Source organism: Ochotona curzoniae, unplaced genomic scaffold, assembly GCF_017591425.1.
Source record: "Ochotona curzoniae isolate NIBS_2020 unplaced genomic scaffold, NIBS_Ocur_1.0 scaffold_4506, whole genome shotgun sequence".
In the NCBI taxonomy this organism is placed as follows: domain Eukaryota; kingdom Metazoa; phylum Chordata; class Mammalia; order Lagomorpha; family Ochotonidae; genus Ochotona; species Ochotona curzoniae.
The window spans coordinates 6,326,117-6,341,662 of NW_024467119.1; the positions used below are offsets into that span (position 1 = coordinate 6,326,117).

General features: G+C 44.2%; 1 protein-coding gene across 1 annotated transcript in view; it reads right to left on the bottom strand.

The window, feature by feature from the left end:
* CLOCK (clock circadian regulator) overlaps positions 1–15,546 on the bottom strand; it is an 85,085-nt gene that overhangs the window by 34,420 nt on the left and 35,119 nt on the right. Inside the window, exons 5-8 of the mRNA XM_040966552.1 lie at positions 6,912–6,999; positions 4,449–4,508; positions 3,139–3,287; positions 402–493 (exon numbers count right to left, since the gene is read on the bottom strand). Of these exons, the coding sequence (XP_040822486.1) occupies positions 402–493; positions 3,139–3,287; positions 4,449–4,508; positions 6,912–6,931 (321 nt within the window). The 5' untranslated portion in view covers positions 6,932–6,999. The remainder of the gene's footprint in view (positions 1–401; positions 494–3,138; positions 3,288–4,448; positions 4,509–6,911; positions 7,000–15,546) is intronic.

Here is a 15,546-nt window from a genome sequence, read left to right on the forward strand (position 1 = left end):
GCAGAGTGCATGAGCCTTGAGTATAAGATACTGCTTACTGCGTGCCGTCAGAGCACCACAAACAGGTCACAGCAGACACACTTCCTAACAATACCTAATATGAGGAATTTTTGTGAGAATGCTCTTGTCCCAGTCTCAGCTAGAGAACCCAGTAACTATATGTTTCTTTTATTTAGCCTCAAAAATTTAGATATTAATGGAAAAATGAAAAATCTGCATTAACCTGTCACATTTCATTTGCTTACATTGCTTAACTGAAGACAAAGCTTACTCAATTTACATAGAAGTAAGACTTTCAACACAGAAACAACACTGTTAATACTATACTAAAAGTAACCACTCCCATGATTTCAATTATTTTTGAGGAAAATAAAACTTTGAAACATTAAGCGTGGACATACCTCTAACATGAGCTGAGTAAACTCTTCATTGCTAAGGAATGTAGGTTTCCAGTCCTGTCGAATCTCACTAGCATCTGACTGTGCAGTGATTTCTGCAAACAGATTGACACATTAGCAGCACACTCCAGGCATCCTGGAGCACAGGGCCCTGGTCCTGCCCACGGGACGCCAAGGGCAGACATGAGCAGGTGCAGGTATGGCAAGCTATCTCCTTGACCTGGCCCTTGGTAATCCCAGTCTCCCTGGACTTTCTCTAGGAGCTTTGCCAGCCTGTGCTGCTGACAGGCCTGAGAAGGCTTTCTGCCGGACACAGTTCCTCATCGCCGGCAGGTGCAATCCAGTTAGCAACGTACCCCTCCCTCCCTGCCTTCAGTAACCCAGAGCAGAGCAACGGAAGGAGGCTGCAGGACAGGGCTGACAAGGTCTGTCCGGGCCGTGTGCTCACAGGAAGGATCACCCCGGACCAAGCCAAAGAGCTCCCTCCAAACGGAGGTGTTCTACCTGAATTCATCAAGGAGACCAAGCAAAGATTTGGGGGAAAATTATGCAGTAATATTCCCAGAGTGATTCTGCCTACTGTCTTTTCACACATGCTTTTAATGGTATAGGGCTGGTCAAAAATTTGGAGATCCTGGCTCATGTTTTATCGCATTTAATATTACTTTATTCTGTCATTCACTTCTAATAGATTTGGCAATGAGAAAGTTATTCATAAATGACGAAATACTTTTAAGATGCAAGCATATTATAACAACTGGGCACAATAAAGATCTATGGCATAGGACATTGTATTTTTTGTAAAAAAGTTCAAAACAAGCTATTATGATTTTTTAAAAAAATTCAGATACATAAATCCATCATACTATATGCGTCAACTAAAATGTAGCACATCAGAGAGGCTTGTAAAGGCATATGAATTGTAACTAAAAGGTAAGGCTACGAATTCTACAGAATATGATCATGCTGTTCAAAGTGACATCAACTACAAATATCTAGGTAAAAAGATCTAAATGACATGCAAATATGATCAAGTTTTACACACAGGCCACTCAGAATAAGTATATAAGCTATTTAATTTTAACAAGATACATTTGATTTTTGTGAGAAGTACATATTCAATTTTGAGGAACAAAAGCCTAACCTATTGAAAGCCAAAATGTATTCTGTGCTGGTGGATGAATGCTTCCCTTTGCTTTCATTTCATTCAACAACCATTTATTTAACTCCCACACCCAAAGTCTACTTTCAATGAGTACACCATCATACAAGAGGGATCGGAGCACATGTGCAAATGCTATTTGTAGCTGGAAATGATTGTGGAGGCAGTAAAAATGAAGACACAGCGAATCTAGACACTCAAAAGAACCAACAGAATTGAGCAACTGTGACAGCGTACTAAGGAAGGTGGGAAAAACCCAAGCCTAAAGCTCCAGAGGGCTAGACGAGTAAGATACAGAAACGGAACAAGCAAGCGAAAGAGGAAACCTGAGAAAATTAAACCCCATGTCAGAGATACTGAGTTCAAGGACACAACAGAAATCTCCAAAGGTTACCTGGAAAGTATGAAGTTCATATCTACAACAAACATTTGCTAGTTAACAGAAACAGCCAACACAGCAGATGAAGTTATGAGTTGAGATAACTGAGGGAAGGAATGTAGAGAAAGTATCAGGACCAGGATGAGACCTGGAAATTCTTCACTCTCCAAGAGCATAAAAGGAAAGAAGTTCGTTAGGACAGGGGAAAGGCAGCGCAGTGCAACAGAAGCCCCAGACCTGAATCAGTTTCCAAGGCTACAGAGCAGGAGCAGCAGAGGAGCGGGAGCTTTCCCTACGGGTGGCTGATTTCTTTAATGAGATTAGCAAAAACCACTTTCAAGAGTGGTGAGCAGAAACCAGAGGGAGGCAGGAGACGGGCACTTGTTTCTATTCCACCAAGGAGTCCTAGTTTCACTGGCCTCTTCCGGGAAAGGAACTGTCCAGTTTCAGATTTTCAAATGCATGATCTCTGTTACCACCCCTCCACCCTCCAAAAATCTTTGAATTTTCTCTTAATGATTCATTTAGTTATGGTGATTTTCTTCCTTTAGCAGATACTTTATGTTACAACCAGGGGTTTAGTCCTTAGAGGTCTCCAGCTCTCTCCTTTCCCAGACACCACAGTGATTTCCAGCACAGCCACGCTGCAGTCCCTGCAGCTTCCCGTGTCTCCGCAGTGCACGCGCTAGCACCCCGGGAGAAGGCGGAGAGCCACGCTGCAGTCCCTGCAGGCTTCCCGCTTCTCCGCAGTGCACGCGCTAGCACCCCGGGAGAAGGCGGAGAGCCACGCTGCAGTCCCTGCAGGCTTCCCGCTACTCCGCAGTGCACGCGCTAGCACCCCGGCAGAAGGCGGAGAGCTGAGGCCAACTCCCTTTAAGCTTGCCGCACTCTGGCCTGGGGTGCCGGCCACTGGGGAGCACGTCTCACATGGTAGGGGTCTGTAACACAACCAGCTGCTTACAGGCTCGTCTCTCTCGGGAAGGAGTTTATCCTAAATCATGTCAAAGTTACAGCAGGTACTAAATAAATGTTGTTGAATGAAAGAAACAACAGGAAACTCTTTTAAAAAGGCAACTGTTTTCCCCCTCTTTTGTAAGCTGAGGAAGCAGCCAATCTTAAACCAAGGTCCTAATCCATTACGCTATTGGGGACAGTTTATTACTAAAAACCCCACTCACTTTGCAAAGTTTCGAGCTTACCTTTGTGTTTCCGTAAAAAATCAATGCTTTTTTGCAGAACAGTGGACTTGTCCATCTTTCTAGCATTCCCAGGAAGCATGGATCCCAGCTCCTTAATGAGAACATTAAACTGATCTCTACGCTTCTTTTCAGATTTGTTTCTAGATACTCTGATGAAATAAAAAATATATAATTTTAAGGAACCCATTTAATTATACAAATAGCTTACTACAATGTTCCAGTTGGATACAATGGTACACATGCACTTTTGCCAATATAGACAGTAATAAATATTTCCTAGGTTACCAACAACAGAACTAATTTGGATAATAACTTTTTAATCTGTTTTGTTACCAATAATTTATATAATTTATATTTATCATCAATAATTTATATTTGTTACATTTAATATACATGTTTTGATTTATGGAAATGCCACAGTATAAACACAGGTTTCAATTAACCTAACATTTACTAAGGAGTGTCAATTTCCAATGGTTATTATGAACAAGACACATGTAGTGAAAGTATATATCAGGGTATATCAAAAAGTTCATAGACACATGGAATTACAATAAAACATGCATTTCCCATGACTTTTTGAAGTAGCTTTGTCAGTAGTATTATTTATTAAGATCTATTGAGTAGGACAAAGTTATCCCAAGCTCCCCCTCTGCCAAGCACATTTCCTTGTCCCGCTACACTCCCACAGCCCAGTCTGGAGCACACAACTGCCAGGTGGCTGGCTGTGCATCTGCTAACAGAACCCACATTCCTCACCTACGCACGTACCTGGTTAACAAACATGTGGCTGTGCTCAATGACATTCTGCTACTCTATACACGGCAGTAACAAGCAGTGAAGAGCGGTTAAGATAAATAATTCCACTTCTTTATAAAGCATTTTGTCATTTTATAATACCTCTAGTTATCTGCTTAATAATAGATTTTCTCAGTTTTTGTTTAGGTAAAATTATAGTACTTTAACAAAAGGTCAGAGGATAATTTTGATTAATTTCTAAATTGCAAACTGACACCTTAAGCCAACAGTAGAGAATATCCACATGGGCATATCGGGCTTACAAAACCATTTGGTCTGGTCCTGGGTAGGCAACCACAGGCAGGACTTGAAATTCAATAACCCCACAGCAGGCTGATGTTTAAGTGTGGCCCCACCCACAGATTAAGCTCCCTCACCGTGCTAGCCAATCCAAATTGCTAAAGAAGGCAGCTTTTGTAAATCATTCATTTGTTTTAATTACTTTTCCATTAATGTATTTCCTTACATTTATTATTCATCTACTTAGTGTTTTACGCCTCAAGTTGAACTACCTTTTTGCTTTGTCCTTGTCATCTTCTTCCACCAACCCATCAAATATACTACTGTCATCTCTGAAGGAAGAAAAGGCACAGTGAGCGAACAGCAGACAGAACAACAGCCATACTGAAATAACAGCCCACCCGCCTTGGCTGACCCTTGGGTGTTTCTGCAAAGTAAGCTAACAGAATACAGAACTCAAGCTCAGTAACCATTAATCTGCTTTCTAATACATATTTGAAAATCAAAGATTAAATATATTTTATTTGCCTAAATTATACATATCTATATTGTTAAAATATATTACCTATGTAAAATTTAAAAGTACTTCTATTTACATTAGGGTATATTATTTAGATAAGGGGTCTTGAAAAAGTTTATGGAAAATGTGTATTATGAAAAACTATGCATGAATTTTAGAAATCTTGCTCCAAAATATGCCTTTTAATTCCATTTTCCATGAACTTTGTGAAGGAACAACCCATGGAACAATATACTTTCAACATTTAAACAGTTTAAAACATTTTGTTTCAAACTTGCAGGATGCAGAAAGAAACTTACACTAAGTGTATTTGTTTATTTTCAACTACAATAGCAAAATTAAAATTTCTGGAAAGTTCACCATATGAAACAGAAATGGCGCATCTAGCTGGCAGTTCTGCAGCTCACTCGCTCCCTGACCCATCAGACAGGTACTTTTCCTCATGCGGGCCAGCCTGTCCTGGACATGGCTGCAGAGCAGTAGCCAGACATGACTGCTCTCCTAGCATGTCTCTTGTAGACAGGGAAACAAACATGAAAATGCTAAACGCCAACTGTGTTTGTTTAAAAAAACAAACAGTGCTACTTTAGTTACTAGGTGATTACTCCAGTTGGAGCGGTTAGGGAAGAACTTGTTGAGGGGCGGACACTGTGGCTGAGATCTCAACCAAGAGGGGCTCACAATGGGAAGATGGGGGAGGAAAACTAAAACCAAAGAAATCAAAGCCCACGTGCAAGCAGTCACAGGAGCACACTGATGCTGACAAGCTTCCACCAAGGTCACCAGGCACGCTTTCAGCTAGACCTTGCTGGAGCCTACACAGGTCGATGTACACGTAAGCAAAGTCCCTGCCGCACCACCGGGGACCATGTGAAAGTCACAGAGGTCCACACCTGGGGCATCGGAGTCCCAGGGGCGCCCTAAAGGATCTCAAAGAGCCTGGGTGCATGTGCACTTTCCTGTGGAGGCCCCACAGCTCCCAGGGTCTCCACGGAAAGAAGGAACCACACCATCACATTCACTGCTTGTCTGTGAGCTCAAGGTCTCTGGCTGCGCCAGGGTTAGAATGGGAACTAGCAACCACTCAGAGCATGACACCGACAGCATGGGAACTCCTCAGGGGCAGGGAAGGGGCACTGGCTATGAGACAAAGACAGAGAGCCCGTCTCCAGCCTTAGCACAGTGCACAGCTGGGCCAGTCCAAGGAACCGCCTTCCCTCCAGGCCTTCAGCTGAAACAGGTGAAACCCTACTGGAGCATCACACGAAGTACTGTGGGTAAATCAAACAGAGCCACCTCAGCATTACAAGAGAAACACAGGCCATCGCTCACTAGCTACAAGACCATTAATTATTTACCCTGATTCCTCATGTATAAGCTTATGGCTGTCAAAGTTAGGTGCTTAAAAGTATTACAGTATTGAGTTTACAGAAGCACTGCATTACCTAAAAGGTACCATTATTTTATGTACACAAAGAATAATGTTATCAATTGTGAAAGACAATTGTAGTACCAGTGGGATATCAGGTATTACCATATAAAAACCAACATTCAATCTTAGAATCAAAGAACTAAATGGGGGTGGGGGAGCTGATACTTTTCCCAAGAATAAGATTTAAAGATTCTAACTAATTTATGAAAAGCCAACCACACTTAGCTTTGCTGGGTCACTAGTGTGTAAATGGCTGGAGGGATGGAGTTGGCACTGGACAATAAAAAGGTATTCTAGAGGGTCTCAAAGGAACAGTCACAACTACTGCAAGTTCTTTCGTAACAGCTTCGCAACTCACTACAAATTACAGCCCAAGAGCCACTGACAACCCCACACCACGCTGCTGGCCCTGACTCCCTTACCTGTGCCCTGTGTGTGAGCAACCCTAACCCTGTCTGTGCCCACAGTGCCCTTGTAGCACGCTGTAACCCCTGCGTGTGAGCGACCCTAACCCTGTCTGTGCCCACAGTGCCCTTGTAACACGCTGTAACCCCCTGTGTGTGAGCGACCCTAACCCTTTCTGTGCCCACAGTGCCCTTGTAGCACGCTGTAACCCCTGCATGTAAGAGACCCTAACCCTGTCTGTGCCCACAGTGCCCTGTAGCACGCTGTAACCCCTGTGTGTGAGCGACCCTAACCCTGTCTGTGCCCACAGTGCCCTTGTAACACGCTGTAACCCCTTACTCTGACAGTGACTTTCAGAACAGTCTCTTAAAGACCTACCTGTCAATGCTTGAGCTCATTTTACTGCAGCTTACGGTAAACAGCAGAACACATTACGCTTCCGTCTTGTGGTAGACATTTGTGTTTCCTGCTTGAGGGAAAAGAAAATAAATGGTCACTGCTGTTCTGCAAACGATGAGAAATGCACTCGAACCCAGGGCCCGCAAGAGGGCAGGGGTGCGCCCAGGGCTGGGAGCGCTAAGCAAACACCTTTGGTCGGGACAAACTGCTTTCCTTCTGGAAAGAGGCTACAGGGAAAAAAATTCAGGCTCATAATTCATTTTGTTTTTTTACTAACAGCTAATAAAATTTTAAAGGGCCACTCTTACAGTCAGAAAATATCTTTGGCTGTGTAACGTAAGTGTAATAATACCATCTTTCTGGCAATAAGTATTTGCGGAAATCCCATTTCCAGTAAGCCTTGGATACTCAAGGATGAAAGATACAATCTAGTGGTTAAAAACTTGCAACCGAGAAGAGAGACAAATGTAAACTACAGGAAGCAGAGTGCAGGTTTTCAGGGAAACTCAGCACTGAGGAAGGCATGCTGAACTGCACCTGCGGAAATCACGTGAGGGAATCAGAGGAAGTGTTCTTGATGACAGTGGCTTCTGCAGGGATTCAAGCTCCTTGTTACAGAAGCCAGCAGCACTGCCATCTGACAGTCCCCGTTCCCAGAACCTGCGCTTACACGAGGTGCCCATGCCATCTGTCTGGCAGCAGAGAGAAGCAACACAGCAGAGACAACAAAGAGCGGGCCCAACGTGCGAAGGCACAGGCCTTCCTGAGAGCATCCTCCCAGAGGAATGCGCAAGGATTACAACAACAAACCTTAGTTACTACAGTGCAAGCGACGAGGGGGGTGGAAGAGCAGGTGCAGGCAACTCAAGCACGGATGGACTACATTCTCAAAGAGCTCATGCTCACAGCACAGGAATCAAAAACTCGGTGCCTGGGAGCTGCATCAGCCCAGCACTCACCTCTCTGTGCCTGGAGATGGTCTTCTAAACTACAGCAGGTCACATCAAGAGTTGTAAGTCAAAGACAGAATAATTACCTTCATTCTAGTCAACACTTCAAGATTAATGAAGGCATAGGAAGTTCTATTTAACTATTATCGCTTTAATTTAAAATTTAAAATTCAGTATTATGAGAACAGGAGGCTCTAAAGCTTCTATCGCTGTTTTCCGACGTACCTACAAGGAGAGGAAGACAGAAGAACCCGTGACTAATGGCCCTACGCGGCCTATGCGGTGGCTGAGAAGCAGCTGTGGAGTCTAAGAATTCTTAGAACGAGTGTGGGAGTCAGAGGTAAAACAGGAACACCAGGATTAAACACTGTGATTTTAAGTGGGTAGAGTAACATTAGCAAGCAGAACACAGAATCACAGCATTTTAGAGTTAAGGTAAAGAATTTCCAGGACACCTTAAGTACACCTCTCTTGTCTAAGAGACCTACACCTCATCCACAGGAATAACAGGCTGCTCCTATCCCTGGGACAAAAGAATAGAACAACGGACACCTCCAACTGGGGCGAGCTCCGAAAAGGACAGTTTTAGTAAGACACCAACCAGTTTGCTTACTTAATCCCCAAAGGACAGAAAATTGGAGAAAGCACCAAAAGGAAAAATAAAGAAGAATCCCAAGTTTCAGGGCTGACGGTAAAGAAAAAGCCTTGCTGACTTTAAAAGCCTTAGAAGTTACAGACTGGTGTCCTCTCGGCTGTGACAGTACAGAAAAAGCCTCAGGCCCAGCACAGTAGCCTAGTGGCTGACGTCCTCACCTTGTACATGCCAGGATCCCATAGGAGTGTCAGTGTGTTCCAGCAGCCCTGCTTCCCACCCAGCTCCCTGCTTATGGTCTGGAAAGCGGCTGAGGACAGCCCAAAGCCTTGGGACCCTGCACCCTCAGAGGAGACCTGGAAGAAGCTCCTGGCTCCTGGCTATGGATTACTTTAGCTCCAGCCATTGTGGCCACTTGGGGAGTGAAATCAGTGGACGGAACATCTTCCTCTCTGTCTCTCCTCTCTGTATATCTGACTTTCCAATAAAAATAAATAAATCTTAAGAAAAAGCCTCACTGACTATAAAAAAGAAACTTAGAAGTTACAGACTAATGCCTACTTGTCACGCCACCTCCAGTGGAGCCTGCATGAGAAATCACCAGGCCGAGGCGGAAGCTTCAAGGAAGGATGCCTCCTATTCAGCTGCATCTCTAGCGGTCTTGGCATTCCTGTCTGTACCCTCTTTGCTCTTATCTTTATGGCTAGAATAGTACTGTTCATGTGCGGCAAAGGCTCACTGTTCCTTTATAGTTCTATGAAGCCTTCTGACAGGAGACTGGACAAGGATAGCAAGCAGCATGAGATAAAAACTATCAGGTCACTAGCTTTAATAATATCTGGGACTATGTTTGAGAATTCCTAAAAAGATTATAGTAGAAATCTATAGCTTAAAAAGCCACACAGGAAGAAAAACAGAAAACAGACAGGTTAATATTAAAACCAATGTAAGGCACAAAACACAATGAGAGCTAAGTGCTTAATGATTAAAACTGCAGTTGGTGCCACACCGTGTCCACAAGAAATAGCAACTGCAGTCTGTCACCAGGCTGTTAGAGAACAATCTTTTCTCAACAGACCCGCTTACCTCCCTGGAATAATTGTTTGTAGAAATGTAACCACATGAATAATCAAAGAAAATGTCCCTTTGCAATCATCTATTGCATATAAGCTGAGGCCTTGCTTTTGCAAAATGCACTCAGATACAACTTCCTTGAGTTGTCGTGTCTGTTTGTCACTCGCTGAATCCTTGCCCACCGTTCCCGGGGTCCTGTTCCCGTCGGACTGACTGCTCCCAGCCGAGCCGGTCCGTTGCAGATGGCGCCCAAACAGGGACTTGAAAATTCCTCGGGAAAGGTAAGCTTTCTTCTCTTCTTTTACTTCTTATTATTTTCAGGCAAGGATAGGACCTCGTCAGAGCACTGCAGGCTCCCTGATAAAGGATCATCAGGTTTAGAGGATGAGAAGACAAAGCACCATGGGGCATTCACATTCCAAGAGCAAGGAATTGTTCTTGTCAGTGTTGGGACACATGCTCGAAGGTAGAGGGAGTAAGGTGTCCAAGAAAAATTTAAATGAGTTTTATGAGTTCCTATTAAAAGTAAGTCCATGGTTTCCAGAAGAGGGTAGCCTTTCTCTGCAAAATTGGAAAAGAGTAGGAAGGGAAATGAGAAGATAATATGAAACTCGTGGTCCTGGGACAGTCCCCATCCCACCTTTTTCTATATGGATGCAAATAAAAGATTTATTAACTGATAAAACAGAAATGGAATTCTTGATTGAAGAGACTCCCTCTATAGAGAACAAAGAAAAAACAATTCCCTTCTATAAAAAAGATAAGAAAAATGATAAGACTAAGACAGAAAATTCTAATAAAATAAATCTGTTTAAAGCAGAACCTGGGGATGATTGGTTGAGTAGTAGTGAAGAGTCGAGTCAGACATAGAAAAAGAAGCTGCTAAATATAAAGACGAGGAAGAGAGGGATCATTTCCATGATCAAAACCCCCAGAGGATCTGTTTGCAGCAGCCTCAGCTCCCCCAATGTGCACTGAAAGAGTGATAGTAAATGAGAAAAAAGGAAAAAGTAAAAAACTGGCAGTTAATACTGGATTCATGGGGGATACAGGAGGCAAAAAGGAAGCGTGACTTATCTGCTGCTTTTCCAATATCTTCTTTTGGGGATGATGATGGAGCCACAGTGGGAGCCTCTTCCCTTGAAAACACTCAAGGAGTTGCAGATGGCTATGAAAAGCATGGGACCTACGTCCCCTTATACACTACAAATATTAGATATGACAGCTAGTATGTGGCTTACACCATTTGAATGGCAGCAAACAGCCCGATCAGTTTTCAGCCCCGGACATTATATAATGGAGAGCAGATTACGAGGATGGGGCCAACAAAACAGTGCTAGAGGAGTCATTAAATGGGGACCGCGACCCACAGTGGCAATAATACTAGGAAAAGACGATCATGCTTCTTATCAGGCTCAGATGAGGATCCCAAAAGCTATTTTAGGAGAAATATCTAAGATTGCAGTTGAAGCATGGCGAAAGTTGCCACCAGCTGAAGGTAAAACCACAGTCTTAGCAGTAATCAGACAGAAACAAGATGAGCCATATGAGGACTTTGTGGCTAGACTCGAAGAAGCTTTGCAGAGAATGCTACCACCCTCAGACGGAACAGGTTTACTGTTGAAGCAGTCAGCTGGGAAAACGCGAATGTATTATGTAAGGAACTCATAAGACCCATCAAGAAAGGGGGATCCCTACAAGATTATATGAAAGTATGCATAGATGCCTCACCAGCAGTCATTCAAGGAATGGCCAATGCTGCAGCTATGAAGGGACAGCATTTCAGCGCCTATGTTCAGAATTTGAAGAAAGGAAAAGGCCCCCCAAAAGGGGGTCACCTGTTTTGCATGTGGACAAACAGGTCATATAAGTAAAGATTGCCACCATATAGGAATAAGAAAGGGGTCAAACCTACTGGCCTGTTTGCTATAGTCATCAACAAAAGAAAAACCTAACACCAGGGTGTGTAATGGTTCAACTGGCTAATCCTCCCTCGGCAAGCACTGGCATCCTACATGGGTACCAGTTGGGTTCCTGTCCTGGAAGCTCCACTTCCCAATCAGCTCCCTGCCTGTGGCCCGGGAAAGCAGCAGAGGACGGCCCAAACCCTTGGGACAAAGAAATTACATATGAGACCTGGAAGCAGCTTCTGGCTCCTGGCTCCAGGTAAGCTCAGCTCAGCTCTGGCTATTGTGGCCAGTTGGGGAGTAAACAGAAATAGATCTTTCAGTATCTCCTTCCCTCTGTGAAAACACGACATCTCCATCAGCTAACTCAAGCCCTTCTCTCTGTCTTTCTCACCAACTGATAAACATGCTTTGGGCAAGAGTGGGTAACTTTTTATTGCCAGGGACCTTAGAATATTTATAATAACATCATTCACTGGCCACATACAATCATTAATTTAAAATCCTGAGTCCTGCCTCCAGTGCCTTGGCAGGTCAGATCAAATAATCTTGTAGCCACGGTTCTGAAAGCTCCCCATCTCTGCTTTAATCAAACATGTCCAGCTGAGTTTCCACAGAAACTGCTGAAAGAAGACCCACCCTTTCCCCTAACCCACTTTTAAAGATTTATTATTTTGGGGCTGAGTGTGATGGCTTGGTGGCTAAATCCTTGCCTTGCATGTCCCAGGATGCCATATCGGCACCAGTTCATGTCCTGGGTGCTCCACTTCCCATCCAGTTCCCTACCTGGGAAAGCAGCAGAGGATGACCCCAAACCTTGGGTCCCTGCACTCATGTGGAAACCAGAGGAAGCTCCTAGCTCTGGACTGGCTCAACTCCGGCCATTTAGGGAGTGAATCAACTGATGGAAGATCTTTCTCTATGTCTCTCCTCTCTGTAAATCTCCCTTTCCAATAAAAACAAATAAATCTTCAAAACAATTTTTTTAAAAGATTTATTATTTTGTTTTTAAAATCTTCATTTGAAAGGCAGAGTTACAGAGAGGAGACGGAGTTCCTCCATCTGCTGGTTCCTTCCCCAAATGGCTAGTCAGAGTTGGGCTGATTTGAAGCCAGGTGCCTCCTCCTGGTCTCCCACATGGGTGCTGGGTTGCAAGGACTTGGGCCAACCCACACTGCTTTCCCAGATCACAAGCAGGGAACTGGATAGGAAGTAGAGCAGACAGGACATGAACTGGCACCCATGTGGAATGCTGGTGCCACAGGCAGAGGTCTTGCCTACTGCCCTCCAGGCCAGCTCCAAGACTTCCTTCTTTAAATGGTGCCCAGTAAACAAAGCAGTGATACAGGATTAGCCACAACATTTTGTTTGGTGATTAGCAAAGTACGCACTTGGAGTTCACAAACACTAGCAACCGTCTTACTTGCCTTTGCCATGACCTTAAGGTCTCTGTTTTAGATGCCCAGTTTCTTTATCCACTCCTCTTTCAACAGACATTTGGGTTGTTTCCATATCCTTCCTATTGTGGACTGTGCTATGAATATAGGCATGCAAGCTGCGTTCTTACTTCCTTTGGATATATTCCCAGGAGATGGATAGCCTGATCATAGTGTAGATTAATTCTCAGTTGTCTAAGCACTCTATATTCTCTTCCATGTGGCTGCCCAGGTCAACACTCCCACCTGACACTTGTCTCCTGAAACTCAAACATCGCCAACTCTGAAGGCTCCCATCCTTGCATCACTATCTTTTCCCTCTATAACTGGATTATTGTGATCAATGTATCAATGCATTTTAGTATCTCTCGCATTTAAAAAAAAAAGCAACTAAAAGAACATCTCTTGATCTAACAAATTGCTTCAGCTCATGCCTTACTTTTCTGTTTCCTTTCCCAAGAAAATTGCTCGTCAGTGTTGTAAGCAGCTGTTGTCCTTACTTTCAATCTCCCATAATTTAAAATGTGGTGCTCATTTTCGTTATGATATAAGTGAAGAAGTCTAGAGTACAGTCTTCTAAGATCCATTTAAAAACCAGAGTTCAGCATTGGAGACGCCACTTGAGACACCCACATCCTACACCCCAAGTCCCTGCTTCCAGCCCTCCTCACTCCCGACTCCACCCAGTAGGTTCCGAGTGTGAGCTGTGTCCCTGCACTCTGGGAGGGCCACACTGAGTTTCAAGTGGAGCAGACAGGACATGAACTGGCACCCACATGGAAGGCTGGTGCTGCAGGCAGAGGCCTGGTCTACCACCCACCCCTCCCCTGGCCAGCTCCAAGACTCCTTCTGGGCTTTGCTTTAGTCCAACCCTAGTAGCTGCAGGCCCTTGGGGAGTAAACCTGCCTGTCTCTGTCCCCTTGCCTTCCAAATAAACAAAATTTAAACTAAAACAATTCAGAAGTTCTCTAACCTCTGCTTCCATTCCCCACCCAACCACTCCCATCTATTTTAATTGTGTTAGCTCCCTTTATTTGTTGTTACTCCTTGACAGATTCTCTCCACTTTAGGCAGGATGCCTGGACAATTTATGTCCATGCAGTATTAAGCGTCTCCCTCGGCTCTCAAAGGGTCTTGTCTTTAAACTAAACTTCGCTAAGTGAGAAACTAGTTCTCTCAGGCTCACCCATCCCTATCCCCTTCACAGACACAGTTCCTAATATCAGGACTGTAGTTACCTGGTTCTATTTGAAGCTAACAGTACAGGACTGTGGACGCAATTCACAGCTGAGATACACAGAACAGTATAATTACTTTTCCTTTCTGAGCGTTTTCCCCTACACATAAATTACTGCTTTGTTTTCTTATGCATCTGGTTTTACATATACTTACTACCATTTGTACCAAACTCTTCCAGTCTATTCTTTTTATGTTCAAACATATTACATAATCTATCAGCTATTTCTCTTAGAACCTTCCAATGCTGTTCCCATGAGGACTGTGCCCAGCTGTCAGCTTGTAGCCACTATTCATCATAATCCTGCTGCTCTCCTTGGCCTCTGGTACAGCTCCATTCTGTTTCACAGATTCTGTGCCTCCACACTTGTTAGCTTGAGTACCTCTTCCAATAGCCCTAAGGAATGGAGCACAGCAGGTAAATGTTTTCAGTTCTCACAAGACCGGAACTATCATTAGTCTGTCCTTTCTAACATTTTACATTTGTTAATTTTCATGTGAAAGGCAGAGACAGAGAGCTCAGTCACCCACTAGTCTGCCTCCAAATGGCTGCAACAACCAGGGCTGGCCAGGCTGAAGCCCCCCAGATCTCCCACGTGAGTTGCCAGGAACCCAAATACTTGCACCATCACCTGTGGCTCCCCAGGGCATACCTTAATGAGACTAGCTCAATCAGAAGCACAGTGGCCAGGACTGAAAACAGGCACTGCAGTAAGTGGCAAAGTAATTACTGTACTTGTTCTCACTGGAAAGGCAGATTTACAGAGGAGGAGAGACAGAGAGATCTTCCATCTGATGCTTTACTCCCCAGATGACCTCAATGGCTGGAGCTGAGCCAATCCGAAGCCAGGAGCCAGGAGCTTCTTGTGGGTCTCCACGTGAATGCAGGGTCCCAAAGCTTTGGGCCGTCCTCCACTCCTTTCCCAGGCCAAAAGCAGGGAACCAGATGGGAAGTGGAGCAGCTGGGATACGAACCAGCGCTTGTATGGGACTGCATGCAAAGGATTATCCAATTCAGCTGTCACACTGCCCCTTGCCCCCAGTCTGTCCTCATCAGCAGTACACTCCAACATTGAATACAGGTTAACATTTTCTACTGTAGTGTTCTTGCCTCCAACACTATCAAGAAGTCCAAAGCCTTTCTCACTGCCATGCCTTTTCTCATGAGTTATTACCTCTTTCCTCCGGGAGCTCCTGTGTGTCCTAAAATTTAATGACGATATGCCTACTTGGTATTTGCTATCTGTACTGGCCACTCCACATGTTCTCTAACTGGAGACTCATGTCCTCTGGCTCCGGGGCATTTTCTTGACTCGCTCCCTGAACTGTCTCCTTCGTCCTCTGCTCCCTCTCTAACAGGTGAGGAATCTGGACAGTTCCTCTACTTTTCTTACTTTTTCTCATTTCCCACCTCTATTG